At 39.0% G+C, this 17644-nt stretch overlaps 1 protein-coding gene and 1 pseudogene across 1 annotated transcript; both read left to right on the top strand.

Annotated features, from left to right (window-relative positions):
• Positions 1 to 482: 482 nt before the first annotated feature.
• Positions 483 to 5176, top strand: LOC149819050 (ATP-dependent Clp protease proteolytic subunit 4, chloroplastic-like). Its single transcript, XM_089986336.1, is given in 3 exon segments — positions 483 to 578; positions 580 to 752; positions 4547 to 5176. Coding segments are annotated over 3 exon segments (753 nt in total). The 3' UTR covers positions 5031 to 5176.
• A 5568-nt stretch (positions 5177 to 10744) lies between these two features.
• Positions 10745 to 11674, top strand: LOC149819049 (pentatricopeptide repeat-containing protein At4g39530 pseudogene; annotated as a pseudogene).
• The last annotated feature ends 5970 nt before the right edge of the window (positions 11675 to 17644 follow it).

Here is a 17644-nt window from a genome sequence, read left to right as displayed (position 1 = left end):
AGCTCTAGGGATGCAAATGGGTCAGATACATGATGGAGGTTTTGCAAATTTTGGCTGTTCAAGATCCGATTTCGATCCAAATCTCCGCGTATTTAGCTGTTCCGGATCCGAACCGTTTGCACTCCTCGTTGTGCACACAGATCGGATTCCCAACTGGATTCATGATCCGGACCGAGTCCGACTCGTTTTTAGCTCCATATCCGAGTACCGTTGCGTCCCATTTATCCTCTTCAGTCTTGGCATGGCATACTCCAACACGCAGAGAGAGAGAGAGAGAGAGAGAGAGGGCGCAAGATGAACTCGCTCTCAATCTCCGCCCCCTTCTCTGCTCCCCTTCTAAAACCCTAAACCCTCGCTCTGCAACCCACCTCTCTCTTTCTCCCGTTCTCTCCTTCAGATCCCTACTCGTTCTCTCCGCCTCACCATTTTTGCATGTGTCCCAGCCGAGCCCCCCATCATTCTCCGGAGATTTAGGGTTAGCGATGGGGCTTTCTTCCTCTTGTTCTTCTTCTCCATTTTCGTTCTCGTCTTCCGTCTTCGCCTCGTCGCCGCCTCAGACGCACTCGGCGGCGATGAGAGGGGGCGGAAGCGGACGTCATGGGACTGTTGTTGAAGGACCGGATCGTGTTCTTGGGTTGCAACGTCGACGATTTCGTGGCCGACGCGATCATCGGCGAGCTTATCCTCTTGGACGCCCAAGACCCTGCTAAAGATATCAGGCTGTTCATCAATTGTCCTGGCGGATCGTTGAGGTTTCCTATTTTCTTTTGGTTTTCTTTTTCCTTTTTCCTTTTGTGCGAGCTTCTTCGGTAGTTGCGGCTTGTTTAGTTCGTCTTCTGTTCGATAAATAGGCGTGGTGAGGCCGGGTAGTTCTTAGGGCTTGATTAATTTGCAGCAAGAATGATCACGTTTGTGGCTTGCACAGTACTTCTTGATAAAGAATTTTCTATGTTTTAAATTGGAAATGTGGGTACTGCTTTCGGCTGGAAACAAGTATAACATTAAGGCTTTGTTTGGGAGCGTTGCATTGAGATGGAAACTATTTGCTGCCTAATTATGGTTATGCCAAAATTTGGTGTTGAGGATGGAGTTGTCAAAAACATCCTCTTGTGAATGGTGTTGAAATGTGCTGTTGGGGCTGCCAACTCCATTCCCAATGCAATGTTTTTGACATCGCCACTGCTCCCAAACAGCAGGGAGCATGAGATCACCAGGGGAAACCACAACATGCCTCCAATTCATGGCTCCCAAAACAGAGCCTAAATATATATTTGAAATCTCATACAAATTTGATGCCTGGTTTAGTGTCGTGGAACTCTAGTGTTCTTTTCATGACACCATGCTGTATAATAGAAGGCACATGATCCATTAGAGTATCACACATTCACACCAAAAGTGTTCCATTCAAGCGGTTAATGTGTTAGTTGTGGAACTCTTTTGCCAGGATATGTGCATTTTCTCCGTTCCATTTTCATGATAATTTAGTGAATACATCACAGATTACTTGTTTTGAGGTATGAACACCTCTTCGAGGGACCTTGTGGATCCACTTCAAAGTGATAGTTCCATATGTTAATTTATTTTTTCATAGAAAGACTGGCATAGGCACTCTAAGATTCTTCACTGAGATAGCAAGCTTATACCAGTGCAGATCAAGTGCACCTTATCACAGTTACCTATGCTAGCTCATGATCTCTATACCTCATATATCAACTCATGAGATTATAGAAGACATTTCACCTTGTTTGTTCTTCTAATCTTCCTTGCTTTGTTTCTGATATTTGCATCTTAGAAAGAAATAAAATTGCTGAACAATTACTTTTTTTATTTTCTTAAACTTGTTTATATTTTTAATTTTTTGATGCTCTGCGTGTGAAATTTTGTTTATTTTCCCATGAATTGCCTTAAGTTATGACTTGGCCTCTTTGAGGCAAGCTTAGGTACTTTAGTTAGTTACTTTCTCCAGATGAGTTTGTCTTTGACTCAAAAAGTTTTGTGCTTTTCGTTTTCTGAAAATGAAAAAGTTGATTGGATTGGACACTCCAAGATGCTTTGAAATGGAACTGAGAATTAGGGATCTCACGTTTTTTAGTGGTGTAGTTTGTGTAACTGATACTAGAGGTACCCTTATTGTTGCCAGAAAAGAAACTTTTGTACCTATGAACACAAAATTATTTTAGTGTACATTGACTTTCTTGATGAGTCTCTCAGATTTTGTGAAAAATTCTGTACATGTTCAGGATTATATCGACCTTCATGAGGTCTTACAACATAGAAATTAGCTATTTACTTGAGAATGTAGCTCCTTTGAAGATAAGGGAAAAAAATCTAGTGATGTGAATGACGCTCATCTTTAAGAGTTCTGAATAAAGGCGTTGATTCCTTTGGATGCTGCATCCTTTGGGTTAGAGTGTTATGCTCTATGGATATCACATTGCACTTTTGTTGCATGTTTTGGTTCTTTTCAGTTTCAGCGGAAAGAAAGGTGAGAAGTTCTAATTCGTGAGGGTACCTGATCATGTTTAGGTGTCAATGCCTACTTATGCTAGTTTGGATTCTGTAAAAAAATTTAGTAGATTATTAGAATCTTAAGTTGCAGTCTTTGTGCTCCATCTTTTTGTTTCATTGCAGTCGTAGTATATAAGGGGCAAATATTTATGTATGATTTGTGAAGTGTGAAGTTAACTGAAACATTGTAAAGATGTTTACGGAGATTCCTTGCCTTTTTTTAGTGTTATTGAACAATATGAGTAGGCTTTTACTGCTGTGTACATGGTTAATGTGAAAATACATGTAGGTAACATGTAAACAGGGTTAGAAGCTTTTATATGGTTGTTTAATTGAACTTTCTTTGATTATTTTGATATAATTAGATGCACTTCATTAAACAGTTTTATCTTTGTCCTAACCAACATAAATGTGCTTCTTATTCTGATCTCTGATGTGTCTTTCTTTACTATGCTCTTAATTGCATAAAAAAACTGCAATTAGTTCATTTTTATTATACCATTAACTTCTACACAGATGCCTAATTTATACTATGACAAGGTGATGTACCTGCTGTCCCAAAAGTTGGTTTATTTTATGAATAGAAATTCTCGTTCTTCTATAATTAGTTCATGTGACTTATACCATTGCTTTCTATGTGTAATCCTTTGTAGTATAATGAGGTGTAAGCCTGCCGCCCTAGATGTGCCAAAATTTGGTTTATTTAAGAGGGCATTCTTCTTTTGTGTTCTTCTATTGTTCCAGTGGTGGATTTTATTTTTTGTATATCGCTAACTATGTTATGGGCCTTGCATCTCTCGTTTTTCTGGCCGATGAGGCTGAAATTTATTCTGGTTTTACATGGTATTGTAGTCTCCATTGCTCCAAAGCTTGTTTCAAAGGAGCTACCATGAATAGAAAAATACTTCAAAACTTGGTGCTTATTATGATATTAAGGAACACTGATGACCTTCCTCAGACTGTTAATGTCTGGACACAGGCAAGTGTTTGTGCACTGTTCTTGGTGTCTTGCATTTTTTTTATCATATATACAACTTCTAGTTATGGGGAATTGTATTTATTAGATTTCAATTTTCAAGCTCAGTTGAGCTTTCTTGGCTCATTTTCTAAGATTTGGCTGTGTAAGGTGAGGTGGTTGGATTAGTTCAATGTTGTGAAGACTACTGCACTCAGAGCTAGGCATTCAAACCACATTAAAATCTTTTTTGAGTTCAGATGACTACCAAATTGTACAATCCACAACTAGAAAACCTGGTGACTGTGGCCTTGTGCTTACACCTCTTAGCGTCACTAGAAAACATATGCTCTCAGCCAGCCTTGAAGTCCTGGAAATGAATTTTCTGCGACTTCTTTTGTGTTTTTTTATATTAAAGTAGTGCAAAAAGGACCAATTTGAATATTTAGAAACTATATCTCTCTTAGAGTGCAATGGATCATCTTTCATGGGGTGGGGTTTTGTGTTTTATTATGTGAGACTTTAAGTACTAACCTGAACCTTTTCTTTAGTCCATTCTCTCATGAGATTGAACACTGAATGGAGTAATCAACTAAAAGCACAAGGTTGAAGAAATCACATTGTGAGTTTTTTTTAGTATTTTCTTTTTGTGTTATATTGATGCCATCTCTCTCTCTCTCTACACACACACACACCTACCCTTACAGAGGGTTTAGATCAAGGACTGTAATTACTTTTAAGCAAAAACAGTTACTTTTTCATCTAGTGGTCAATTTAGGAAGGAAGATTCTCGCTTTTTTAATCCCTTAAGATTAGGGTAAGAATAGGTAATGTGCTTTATATTCCTACAGAAGAGTTGGATATCTATAATATAAACATAAAACCAATAACCTTATGACCCAAAGGGTTTTGGTGTCAATTTCCAGCAGATCATAGTAATTTCCTTTTCATTCATATTTCTTTAATACTTGAAATTTTCCCCAGTGCAGTGCCTCTCCTTAAAGATGGTTTGTCATTTGCAACTTATTTGGTTCTGTGCTACTCCTGAGCAAGTGATTAGATTATTGCATGCTTTCCTTCCAGTGCTACCATGGCAATTTATGACGTGATCCAGCTTGTAAGAGCCGATGTTTCCACAATTGCTCTTGGAATTGCAGCATCAACCTCATCAATCATCCTTGGAGGTGGTACAAAAGGTAAGCGGCTGGCTATGCCAAATACACGAATAATGATGCACCAGCCATTAGGGGGTGCAAGTGGGCAAGCAATTGATGTGGAAATCCAGGCAAGGGAAATCATGCACAGCAAAGAAAACGTTACCAGAATCATTGTGGGCTTTACTGGAAGATCTTACAAGCAGGTTGAGAAAGATATTGATCATGACCGTTACATGTCTCCAATTGAAGCAGTAGAATACGGGATCATAGATTCTGTCATTGATAGCGATGCTATTATTCCAATCGTGCCGGTGCCAGATAGAGTTAAACCGAAGCTGAGCTATGAAGAAATAATGAAAGACCCACAGAAGTTCCTCAGGCCAGAAATTCCTGATGATGAGATATACTGAATGATATGCATTTCATAGTGCATGTACTTTCATTGATTTCATGAAGCAACTTGACACCTTTTTGGCCGTCCTTTTATGGTCTGAAAATCACAATTTGGATTCTCTTAACATGTTTACCTGTACAATAGATAAGTGTTTTTTTCCAATTTATTGTTTGTTTGGTTTTTTTATTATGACTTTTTTGGTTTGTATAGCTGCTGGGCGTCTTGTTCACTTGGTACTCTGGAGCAGTTTTGATACCCTTTGTAGTGTTTTCTTGATTCGGGAAAGAGAGTGATTTACTTGTTGGATGGTTGAAGTAGTTAAATAGGAGGATCACTATGACTATAGCCCTTGGTAGATTTACCAAAGAAGAAAATGATTTATTTGATATTATGGATGACTGGCTACGGAGGGACCGTTTCGTTTTTGTAGGTTGGTCCGGTCTATTGCTCTTTCCTTGTGCCTATTTCGCTTTAGGAGGGTGGTATTCACAGCACTCATTTGGCTTCATATATTCCATGACTTGGTACTCCAACTAAGGTTTTAGTTTCATCCCTAAGATATGGTCTGATTAGTCAGTGGTGGTTACTGTAGCTGGCCTAAATAATGCCTTTCCTGAATTGTTTATACTAGCCAAGGCAATATTCAATGTAAAATTATGATCTATTTCTAAATTTTTGGGCATGGTCTTTTTGAGTAGATAATAGCTTTAGCACATAATGTAATGATTATGTATGTGGGGCTGACCTATTAGGCATTGTTGGGCACTTCGGTGAAAGAGGTCTCCCAGTGTTTGGGACCGATGTGTGTAGACAGTTGTTGTCGTGTGCAGTGAGTGTTGTGAGACAGTATCATTGGCACAACCACTCATGCGGGTGAGCGGTGACGCTTGACGTTTAGAAAGGCGAAAAGTGTGTTTGGCATAAGATGTACGTTGTTCGGTGTTGGGATTGTCATCACTGTGGCGATGGCAGTGTGAAGCACCATTGAATGAAAAATGCAACCGGCAAGGGTTTTGATTTGTCTTCCTCAATCCTTGATAGCTTAGTGTAATCGGGATTGGCTATTCAGAAGTGATCTGTCAGTCGTCTTTTGTTACTTAAGCACATGATTTTGATATGCATGCTTTCATTTTGTGGAACTGAACAAATGACCTAAAGTGCTATCCACACCATTTTGTGATCACTTCAGCATAAAGGCACTATTTGGGGAGCCTTGAATCAGAGGTGCAATGCGATTTCCCAAGCGCTTTCATGTTCTCGGACTGTTAGGGAACAATGGTGTTGCCAAAACACTGCATGAGGAATGTTGTTGTTGGCATCCCCAACACTGCATTTCAATACCACCACAAGAGGATGTTTTTGACAACTATTTTGGTAATACATGGAAATGGTGTTCCCATCCTAATGCAATAGAACCATAGTTTGTCAGAATAACTAATCTAACTTTCCCTAAAAAATAAAAAAAAGTGACCCAGCTTTTGTAAGGGTAAATTACAAAAGGCTGCTAAACTAATCGTAAATAGCTGACAATTACCCAACTTTTCAATGATGACCATAGCTACCATAAATTTTTTTTTTTTACTTGGAGAAACTGCCTTAGGTGCAGGGACATAGCAGCGATGGCTCAGCCTGCCTTACTTACGGCCACTGTCCTCACAGCATAAAACTCCAAAGTCATACCCCTCGACCCCAGTGAATCGCCAAGCTTCTGCTTAAGCAGGGGGTGAAGCTCATGAGATTTGAACCTAGGCTGCCCGTCAAACAGTCTAGGCCCCATCCCACTACTCCAAACCCCTTGGGTTGACCATAGCTACCACAAATGCCATAACAAAAAGATGTGCTTTAGAGTAGGGCGTTTACAGCTCGTTTAAATGCTATTTCATTAAAAGTCTTAAGAACGTTCTAACTTTTTTAACAAAAATAGCATTAGACAACCAAATGGAAACCAAATCTTAATAAAACTTCATCAGCTTATTGAACAACATCACCAACGGGGGATCCGCTTGTCTGCTAGGAGCAGCTAGTGCATGTCACCTTGTGTTGGGAGCAGTGTTGTGAAAAGGGTTGAGGCGCAGTGATGTGCTCCACCAAAATCTGAGGCGTGGCGTAAACCTCGAGGCATAAAGCGTAAGCCACAATTTTTTTTTTGAAAATTTTAAAAAATTATAAAAAATATCTAAAATTATAAATAAAAAAAATACTTAATTTATTGATGAAGCAACAACCAACAAGAAATGAAAAATCTTAAATAAATACTGAAAAAATATGAGATTAACATGTAAAAGTAACATTAATGCAACAACTTAAGTAAGTATCTAAGAAACCAAAATTCTCTCACAGCATGAGATAACATTAGAAACCAAAATTCTCTTCAATTAATAACCTACCACTATTGGTAAATTGACACAAATGGGTCTGATTTCTTTGCCTGAATCTGGATACCCAATCCCAAACTTCACCAATTATTCAATTGGATACGAAAGGGCCTAAAAACCCTTGCCAACTGGGTTTGGTTAGTTTTAATTAGCATTAAGACAGGGATGCTAACAGTTTGGATTTGGGTTAGATATCCAACTGAATTTTTATCAATTTAATCGGATTCAATAGAAAAAAGGAAAAGCAAAAGTTTTACATCTGAATCTGGATTTCAATCCAACTAACATCCAAATCCAGTTGTGTATGAGAGATATCTGAAATTCCCAATAGCTAATTAGATCTGGATTTGGTAGTAGCTTTTTCATTTGAACCGAGTCCAGATCTGAGAGTGAGGATTTTCAGTGATGTGGATCCGAATCCTACCTGTTAACGTCCCTATAATAGAATCTCTTTCTCATGAAAAACTCGGCAAGGTAAAAAAGGTCCTATATACTAAAAGATAGGTGTTTCTCCATAAGGAAAATATCGTACAAATCAAAATATAAAGAATGCCAGAGATTTACATAATCATATAGAGTGGAAGTATGAACAATATAAAAATATCGGAAAGGTGCTTTCATCACATTATAAAGGCGGCATTTTCTGAACTAGGGCTATTTTGAAAATATTATGCTTTTTGCGATATAACTTTGAATTTTTAACACTCAAGAAAATGAAGGTCGGATCCCCTCCCTTCGCTGAAGGCATTAGAGATGTAGATGTCATATTGTATATGTAAAAGGGTATTTTGGACATGTTGTCTTTTCCGGCAATCGGCGTCCGGACTGAGGCACCAAATCTCGGTGAGTCCATTTTTATTCAGGTGAAGCAAGAGAAGAAGAGCAGCAACAAGTGGAGGTGCGTGATCTGCAATGGGAGGCAGTCTGTTCGAAAGGTCTTTGCTCGCGAGGGACGTCCGTGGGTTCGTGCAGAAGGCCAACGCGGCCTCACCAAAACAAGGGGAGGCGCGTACGCGTGCCTCGCCCTGAGGCATACGCCTCAAGGCGTATGAGGTGTGCACCTCAGGGCTTTTGCGCCTTATGCCCGCGCCTCAAGGCATAAAGCCCCTTGCCTTGAGGCGAGGTGCGCTTTTTGTGCCTTGAGGCACACTTTTAATAAAACTGGTTGGGAGGTTGCAAGTTCAAAACCCAATGGTATAGTGTAACAGGTAGGGGTCTGCCTAACCCCAGCTAGCCCTTAAAAAAAAAAAAATCTTCAACAACCTCCTTTCTATAAGCATGTTGCTTCAATAATCTGTGTTTTTACTGGAAACACATGCTGATGGTATTGCAGTTACAGGGGAATTGCCGTGGATCTCAAGGGTTTTGTTAGTGGAAGCCCGCACTAGAGCCAGCTTGGTTTACACTCACCCTAGTTGTGGCCGATGATAACCAGGTTTTCTCTTGGCTTAGCCAACAAAGAAAAAATCATAATGATGTAGTTTTCAAAGAATTCGACAGTGAGTTTCTAATAAAGGTTAGTATAGTTTGTAAACAATGCTACAAACTTCTAAGCAGTTGACATTAATGTGAGCGTCCATTGCCAGGAGGTCAAAGCTAATGGGCAAGGGAGGCCTAGGGTTTTAGGCCAATGAACTCAGTGAGTAAAGCAGTTTTTCGCAGGCTAATCCCAATAAAAAAAAGAATAAAAAGGATTTGAAACGAGTGTTTTGAACATTGAGTACTCCTATTTGTGGTTTCTAAAACAGCTTTATTCCAACCTTAGTGACGAATATCGCCAGATTTATGAAAATCTTGCTATAATATCACGAGAAATTGCCTGAAACTTTAAAACTGCAATTTCTCGTGAGATTTTCAAAATATCTTGAGATTTATGAAAGAAACATAAATACCATGATTTAAATGCAATATTTACATTTTAAATGACTATTTATCATGAAAAAATCATGTATTTTTATTTTTTAATAATTTTTTGCTGAAAAAATTGTGAGATTTATGAAAAAAATTCAATTTCACCCGAGTTTTTGAAAAACAAGATTTTACCGATAAAAACGTTTGTCACTATGATTCCAACATTGAGTACTGGTATGTCGAGCACTGCAGGTTGGACCTGGTATAGACCCGGGTGGGTTCGACCTTGAATCTGACTTTGAGGTGCTGGTAGTGGATCTGGACCCACCATTAGGAAAACAATACAGTACTTTTGAATTTAAATATAGCCTCAGCTAGTTATTAAGACTTGCAGAGAGAAGGCAAATAATAAGTGTCAATGTACCAACTGGGGCTCACTTGTCTTGTAGGAGCAGCACCTTGTGTTGGGAGTCTTTGGGATGTTGTAGGTTCAAGACCCAATGGTATAGGTGTATAACTGGTAGGGGTCTGCCTAACCTCAGCTTGCCTTTCAAAATAATAATAATAATAAGTGGCCGTGAAATAACGTAAAAAATAAAAATAAAACTTGTGCTCTTATTTAATCTCAGCATTTAAGTTTGGGTTAATCCAACATTAAACTTTCTAACATTAGAGGAATTTAACCTCATTAAAATGATTAAAATACCCTTGAAAGAATGATATTATAGGTTTCACTACTTTTTGGGCATTAAAAAAATTTGAAAAGTAAAATATCTTTTTCAGAAAATAACATTATAAAACTATCAAAGTTAAACTTTTTACACTACAAGAAAAACCCTGATTAGCGACCGACATTTGCCATAGATTTTTTTCGTTGCTAATTAGCATCAGAATTAGCGAAAGAACATTATTCGTCGTCAATCTTTGAAATATTTTTAAAATTAGCGACGGCACATATTCCATCGCAAATTAGCGGCAGATTGGAGACAAACAATTTTTGTTGCGCTAATTTTCGATTAAATCTACCAAATTAGGGCACTAAATTCTCCCTCATTTTGTCTCTCTCTTGTTACGCTTAGGGTGCTTCCCCTCCCTCCTCCCCCAGGTCGACCCACGTTGTCGTACGACGACCGACGCCGGAATCAGCCGACGACGGTCACCTGCCCCTCGGCGACGCACCTCCGGCGATGCATCTTAGGCAACACCCGGGCGACAGGTAAGGGGCTCGTTTTACTTCTTTTTTTTTAAATGTCTATCGCCAGAGCTGTCGGTAAAATGGCGATGCCGCCGGGCAGCCAGTGGCGCCGGCAAGGCCACCATCATGCACGACATTCTCGTCTTCCCGACGAGAAACCACCGACCGGAACCACAGTCCGACGGCCATGGGAACCAGAAAAGAGGAAAATGGGGTTTTCAAAACCCTTTCCCGATTTCTGTCGCTGGCAATCTAGCGGTCACACCCCACACTGGTTGCTTCAGAGAAGCACACCAACTGTTCGACAACATGCCTCAGCGGAATCTCATATCGTGGTCTTCGATCATTTCTGATTTTGCTCAACATGGTCATGGAGAAGAAGCATTGTTACTCTTCTCTCGGTTCCAGGCAGCACACGAGAAGCCAAACCAGTTCGTTTTAGCCAGTCTTTTGCGAGATTGTTCGAGGTTAGGCGCAGTGGAAAAGGCCGCCCAGTTGCATGATTATGCAATGAAATCGGGTTACCATTCAGATGTCTTTGTGGGCACGACTCTGATTAATGTTTACTCAAAGAATTGTTGCATTGAAGAAGCGCGATTGGTTTTTGATGAGTTGCCGATGAAGAATGAAGTTAGGACTTCAATTATTTCTGGATACTCACTTGTTGGAAAGAGTGAGGTTTCAATTAAACTATTCTGCCAGATGACGAAAACTGATGTTCAGCCTGATAGATATGTCCTCTCTAGCGTGATTAGTGCTTGTTCGCTTCTTTCATTGCTTCATCATGGCAAACAAATTCACGCTTATATTACAAGGAAACAATGCGATTTAGATGTTTTGGTAAATAATGTGCTTATTGATATGTATTCAAAGTGTGCACAATTCAGTATTGCATGTAAGTTATTCAATCATATGATTGTTAAGAATGTCGTCTCATGGACTATAATGATCGCTGGTTACATGCAAAATTCATTTCATTGGGATGCCCTACAGCTGTTTTCATTGATGAATGGATAGGGTTGGAGGCCAGATGGGTACACTTGCACATCTGTTCTGAATTCTTGTGGTGCGCTTGAGGCTTTCGACTATGGTAAACAGAGACATTGCTACACTATCAGGGCTAACATTGACCATGATGAATTTGTCAGGAATGGTCTTATTGACATGTACGCAAAATGCGACTCTGTAGCAGATGCGAGGAAAGTATTTGATACAATGTGGTTTCATTTAATGCAATGATTGAATGTTATGCTCAACGAGGTGAGCTTGAACCAGTGTTTGATCTTTTTAACGAGATGAGGTGGACATCATTGAACCCGAGCCTATTGACGTTTGTCAGTGTGCTGGGAGCATCAGCATCATGCACAGATTTATGGTTGAGCAAACATATCCATGCCCTCATCATCAAGGCAGGAATGTCATTGGATATTTTTGCTGGAAGTGCTCTTGTCGATGTGTATTCCAAATCTTTCGGTGTAGATGATGCACGAATTGTGTTTGAAGAGATGCAGGAAAGAGATGTTGTGGTGTGGAATGCTATGGTTTCTGGATATGCTCAAAATGCAAATGGAGAGGAGGCTCTCAAACTCCTCATAGAAATGCAGCATGAAGGAATGATTCCCAACGAGTTTACTTATGTGGCCGACTTTATAATAGCTAGTCAATTAGCTTCTCTCTTACATGGTTCACAACTTCAAACTAGTTATTGTGCCTTTTTTGTTTGGCATGGCCTTTTAGTATTCTTTGTTTGAATTGGACATTGAGAGTGCCAACAAAACAAACAGGGTACGTTGCTTCCTTTCTTCTGAAATTTGAATTTTTATCTCTTGGTCTAAAATTTTATGACTTTATTAAGAGTGCTATTTCTATTAGGATCAACTAGTTGGTTTTGTTGAAAGAAAGGTAGTTCTTTTTTTTTTCCATCATTGAATTGTTTTCAGTGGCTAGTTTTATTAAAATAGGATGAAAAAAATAGCTGCCTTCATACACCAGTCATGAACTAGTTGAATTGTTTCCAAAGAGGGAGGGAGGGAGGGGGGTGGGTGGGAATTTTTCGATCTTATAAAGAAATTATTTATGTTTCATCTACCCACTTGATGAAACTTGTAGATACTTTGCTTATGAGCTATCATTTGATGGAAGCTATACTTTGAGGAGTTTTATGATGCCATACCATATGTTGAACATCTAAATCTCCTTATTCAAAATTCAGTCCTGCAATCATCTGGGCTTGGAGTTTTTATCCCTTGAAAGCTTGGAGTCTGTTAACACTACAAGAAAAATGTTAATTAGCGACACAAATTTGCGACGGATTTTTTCCGTCGCAAATTAGCGACAGATTAGCTAGAGAAAACTTTCTTAATGAATCTGTCGCTAAGTAGCGACGGATTAGCGATGAAAGTTGTTTCATCGCTAATCTGTCGCTAACTAGCGATGAATTAACGACAACAATTATTTCGTCGCTAATTCTCAATACAAGAAAAACATTTTAGCGAGGGATTTAGCGAGGGAATTTTTCCGTCGCTAATTAGCGACAGATTCGCGACAGAATTTTTCCGTCGCTAATTTTCGATTTAAACCGAGCGCGAAATTTTCCCTCTCTCACCGTTCAAAATTTAAATCGATCGCGCTTGATTTAAACCGAGCGACGTCGGAGAGCGCGTTGGAGAGCATGTACATGAGAGTGGAGGACGGCGATGCCGGAGGACAGTCGGCGATCGCTGGAGGACGTCGGCGTCGGTTCACGGAGGACGACAACGCCGATTCACGGAGGACGGCGACGCCGGAGGACAGCGACGCCGGAGGACGGTCGGCAATCGCTGGATGATGTTGGCGTCGGTTCACGGAGGACAACAACGTCGGTTCACGGAGGACGGTGATGGCGGAGGACGGTCGGCGATCGCTGGAGGACGTCGGCGCCGGTTCACGGAGGACGATGACGCCGGTCCATGGAGGATGACGGCGACGCCGGTTCACGGAAGATGACAGTGCCAGTTCATGGAGGACGGCGACGCCGGAGAGCACTGGTTCATGGAGGACGGCGACGCCGGTTCGCGATGAGACAGAGTGATCGTTCTGTGCATGCAATGCCTGTCGGGTGCGGTATAAGTCCGGCTTAGTGCTGCCGGAATACCGCCCGACAAGGATCAATTTTTTTATTTATTTTTTTTAAATTTAGCGTCAGATTAGCGACGGATAATGTCCGTCGCTAATCTGTCGCAAATTAGCGACGGAATTAACGACAGATAATTTTTTCCGCTAATTAGCGAGCAAAAATTCGCGATGGCCTCTATCCATCGCTAAGCTGTCGCTAAACAGTTTAGCGACGGCTTAGCGATGGATAGAGGCCGTCGCTAATCCACAGTTTTCTTGTAGTGTAGGCTGTCACAAGAAATCCGTTGTCTGCCAAAAGATCATGAAACCAAGAAGCATGCTTTGGAGGTTGTATCCTCAGACAACTCGTATTATATTTTCTTTCTACTTTGTTAACTTTGGAACTTTATTTGGTCATCTGTAATATTTTTCTCTTGTTGTTCCGGTGGGGAAAATAGCATTGTATGCTGCCAGTTGGGCTATAAGAGAAATTCAGAAGTTGGGACTTGATCCCAGGTTAACAAGCACTTTCCTTTTCTGCAGAAGCGAAAAAATAGACATATTTTGTTATGTTTTGTACGATGAAAAGTACTTAAAACAAGTTTTAATAAACATTTCAGGCTCAATTCTGATATCCAAATCGAAGATAGAAACCTTACATCTCTAGTTTCGGAGAACTTGGAAAAAATCACAAAGCAAAGACAAATCACATGCAGCTGAGCTTTCATTATTTGAGTTTGCTAGTGCTTAACCTTATTGGCAATGTATTATATGTAAGCTGATAATCATGATGGTATTTTGTAACATAGATTACTTACTGTTGATGTATGATATATTTCTTTATGTGGAAGTTATATTGGTGAGAAAATTAGCACAGTGCTTGTGAAGTTGGCTTTTGAGTTTGAAATCCTGTTGTTGGTTTTATTGCTTTTCCTTCAGCAAAAACATGGAAAATAAGTTGCGGCGGTGCACAAGGCGCACGCCTCAGGGTTCTTTTTTTTTTTAAATTTTGCGACAGATTTGCGATGGTTCTTTTGTTTTAAATTTTGTGACGGATTCGCGACGGATATTATCCGTCACTAATTTTCAGCGATGATATGTTTTGCGACAAATTGTATTCCGTCGCAACTCCGTCGCAAACTTGCCGACCAAAAGTTAGAGACGAAATTTATCCAGATATACTTCGTCGCAAATCCGTTGCTAATTTGCGACGAAAATAAGTCATCGCAAATCCATTGTTAATTAGCGATGGATTTGCGACAGATAAATTTTATCAGAAATTAGCGACTAGAATTATGCGACAGACGATATACGTCGCTAATCCGTCGCTAAACATGTTAACGACAGAATTGGCGACGGATAGCGTCAGTCGCTACTTGGCATTTTTCTTCTAGTGTTACTTCAAAAAAATAACTTTACATTTTTTAAAAAATGCCATTATTTTAAAGGTTTTTTAGTCGTTCAAAAAACACAACTAGTTTAATGTTATATTAACCCTTGAAGTATTTTTGTTTTTGTTTTTGTTTTTAACGAAAATACTCATTTATAACACAAGAAAACTAGCATGATGTTGGGACTGAAGTGGCTAAGAACACATGATGGGGTCGAAGTTGGCAATGCTACCAGCGACGATGCTCAGGAGAAAGTTCTTGAGGGAGGGCGAGATGCCCAACTGCGATGCCTCCGCCACCTCAAATACCACCATCACTAAGAAACTGGATAGAAGGAAAGCTCATCAAGTTCTTCGTTACGTATGGGCATTGTATAGAGTACATCATATGAGATCCCTTGAACGGAGGGATGATATGTAAATCCCTTGATTGTAGGGATAATGATACAATAAAAAAAAGACAAAATACAACAAGGAAACATAACCTTCCATCCATATCACATTTGAGATAATGTGAGTTGAGATAATTAACGATATGCATGGGTTGCCTTCCATGCATATCGTCAATTGTGATATTCTCCCTCAAGTTAGTTGTGCAGGTTTGAAACACCCAACTTTGCTTATGAAAAATTGAAACTGATCTCTTCTGAGTGCTTTAGTGAAGACGTCCTAATTGTGGGTAATGCTCAGTGGATATGATTCTTGCTTGAACTTTTATTGGACAAGATGATAGTCCAATTTTTATATGTTTGGTACATTTATGAAATACTAGATTAATTATAATATGAATGGTTGCCTGATTATCGCAATACAACTTGGTGGGTTGATAATGATCACATCCAAGATCAACCAAAAGAGCTCACAATCCTACCAATTTACAAGTTTCTACACTCATGGAATGATATTTTGTTTCAGCGGTTGAACAAGAGATTGTATTTTGCTTTTTTTTGCCTTTTAGGATATTGGGCTTTGTCCTAAAAGAGTAAAATATAGAGTACTCAAATGGATGTTTCATAATGGGGTACCCGAGGTTCATGCATGAATTGACAGTAGTATCTTTGCGTCATTATTAGATAAATGAGGCGACAAAGAAGATGATGATAAACTGTAGGTTCATCAAAGATTTCTCCATCTTCTATTGTCAGTAGTATCTTTTAATCCATGGAAAACTCTACATGTTTAGCCTCAGAGGAGACCAACATTGTTTAGTATATCAAGTGTATACTTTTGTTGGCTCAAGAAAATCCCTAAAGGAGATCCGGCTACTGCTACACCCAATTTTTTTTTTAAGTGCCCAAGTCATTTAAATGAAACATTGAATCAAGATACACTTTAATTAAAGAAATACCTGGGACATCATTGCATGTGATTATGATGTCATCAATATAAGCAAGAATAACCATGAATTTTGATTCAATCCTTCTAGTGAAAAGTGTGTAATCTGTTGTTTAAAATTAGACTTTTTAAGGGCAAGGTCAATTTGTTGAACTAATTCCTGAAAGATTGCTCGAGGTCACATGTGACAAATATTGCAAGATTTATGAAAATCTAACGATAATATCATGAGAAATTGGCTCAAAGTTTAAAATGGTAATTTCTCGCAAAATTTTCAAATTGTGACAAATATCATAATATTTATGTTTTTAACAGCTATTTTTTTTTAAATCTTGAGTTTTTTTTAATTTTATTTTTAATGCATTTTATTTATATTTTCTTATAAAATTATATTTTTTATATATTTTTTAATTTATGTTTTATTGCCAAGATTTTGCCAAAAAATGTGAGATTTATGATTTTTTTTTAAATCTTGAGTTTTTGATTGTCGATATTTTGCTATTTTTGACTTTTGTCACTATGGGTCCTATATAGATTTGTTAAAGCAGCATACTTGTTACTTCCGTTACTCGTTAGTCTTAGTAGCAACTGCATATAGACCTCTTCACGTAGGTTTCTATAGAGAAATTAAGACATTGTTGATGTCTAACTTATAGAGTACCCAATTATTGATTGATGCATGCATGAGACAATAAAACACTGCATAGTGGTAAGCTTGGCCACCAGAGCAAAGGTTTGGTGATAATCAAAACCTTTCTGTTTCTGTGTATAAACCTTTGCCACTAAGTGGACTTTGTACTGCTCAAGAGAGCCAACAGCCACATGTTTAACTTTATATGCCTATTAGCATCCTATGGGTTATTTGTTAGGGTTTTATAGAACCATGATCCAAGTAGTGTTCTCTTTCAAAGCTCATGAGAAATTGCATCTAGTCAGTAAGAATGCTTAATCACCTTATTGAATTTGCATGGTTTCAATGTAAGATAGGACAACAGACATAAAGGTAACATGTGAAGGAAAAAATTATGGAATAGGTAAAAACTTGAAGATGGGACAAGGTATACCTGTGAAACCAGCTGATTGTAGCTTATTGGTAGGAGACTATAAAACTTGTGTGGGCACAGTGAAAAAGAAGAGCATACTTGGTCAGTTAAGTAGGTTTATTGTGGGTTGAGGTGGGGTTGGTTGGGTGTTGATCGATTCATCACAATATGGGGTTGAGGTACAACGGCTCTATCGAGACTTTCATTTTGTTTTTGTTCTTGAAAAGGAAAATGGTTCTCAAGAAATATTATGTTTCAACTTGCAAAAATCGAATGGAACCATTTTCAAGGTCATAAATACAATATCCTCATTGATCAATTGGGTACCCAACAAAACACACATTTCCA

Source organism: Nuphar pumila, chromosome 13 (assembly GCF_984573655.1).
Source record: "Nuphar pumila chromosome 13, dmNupPumi1.hap1.1, whole genome shotgun sequence".
NCBI lineage: Eukaryota > Viridiplantae > Streptophyta > Magnoliopsida > Nymphaeales > Nymphaeaceae > Nuphar > Nuphar pumila.
This window is presented reverse-complemented; position numbering and strand designations above follow the sequence as displayed.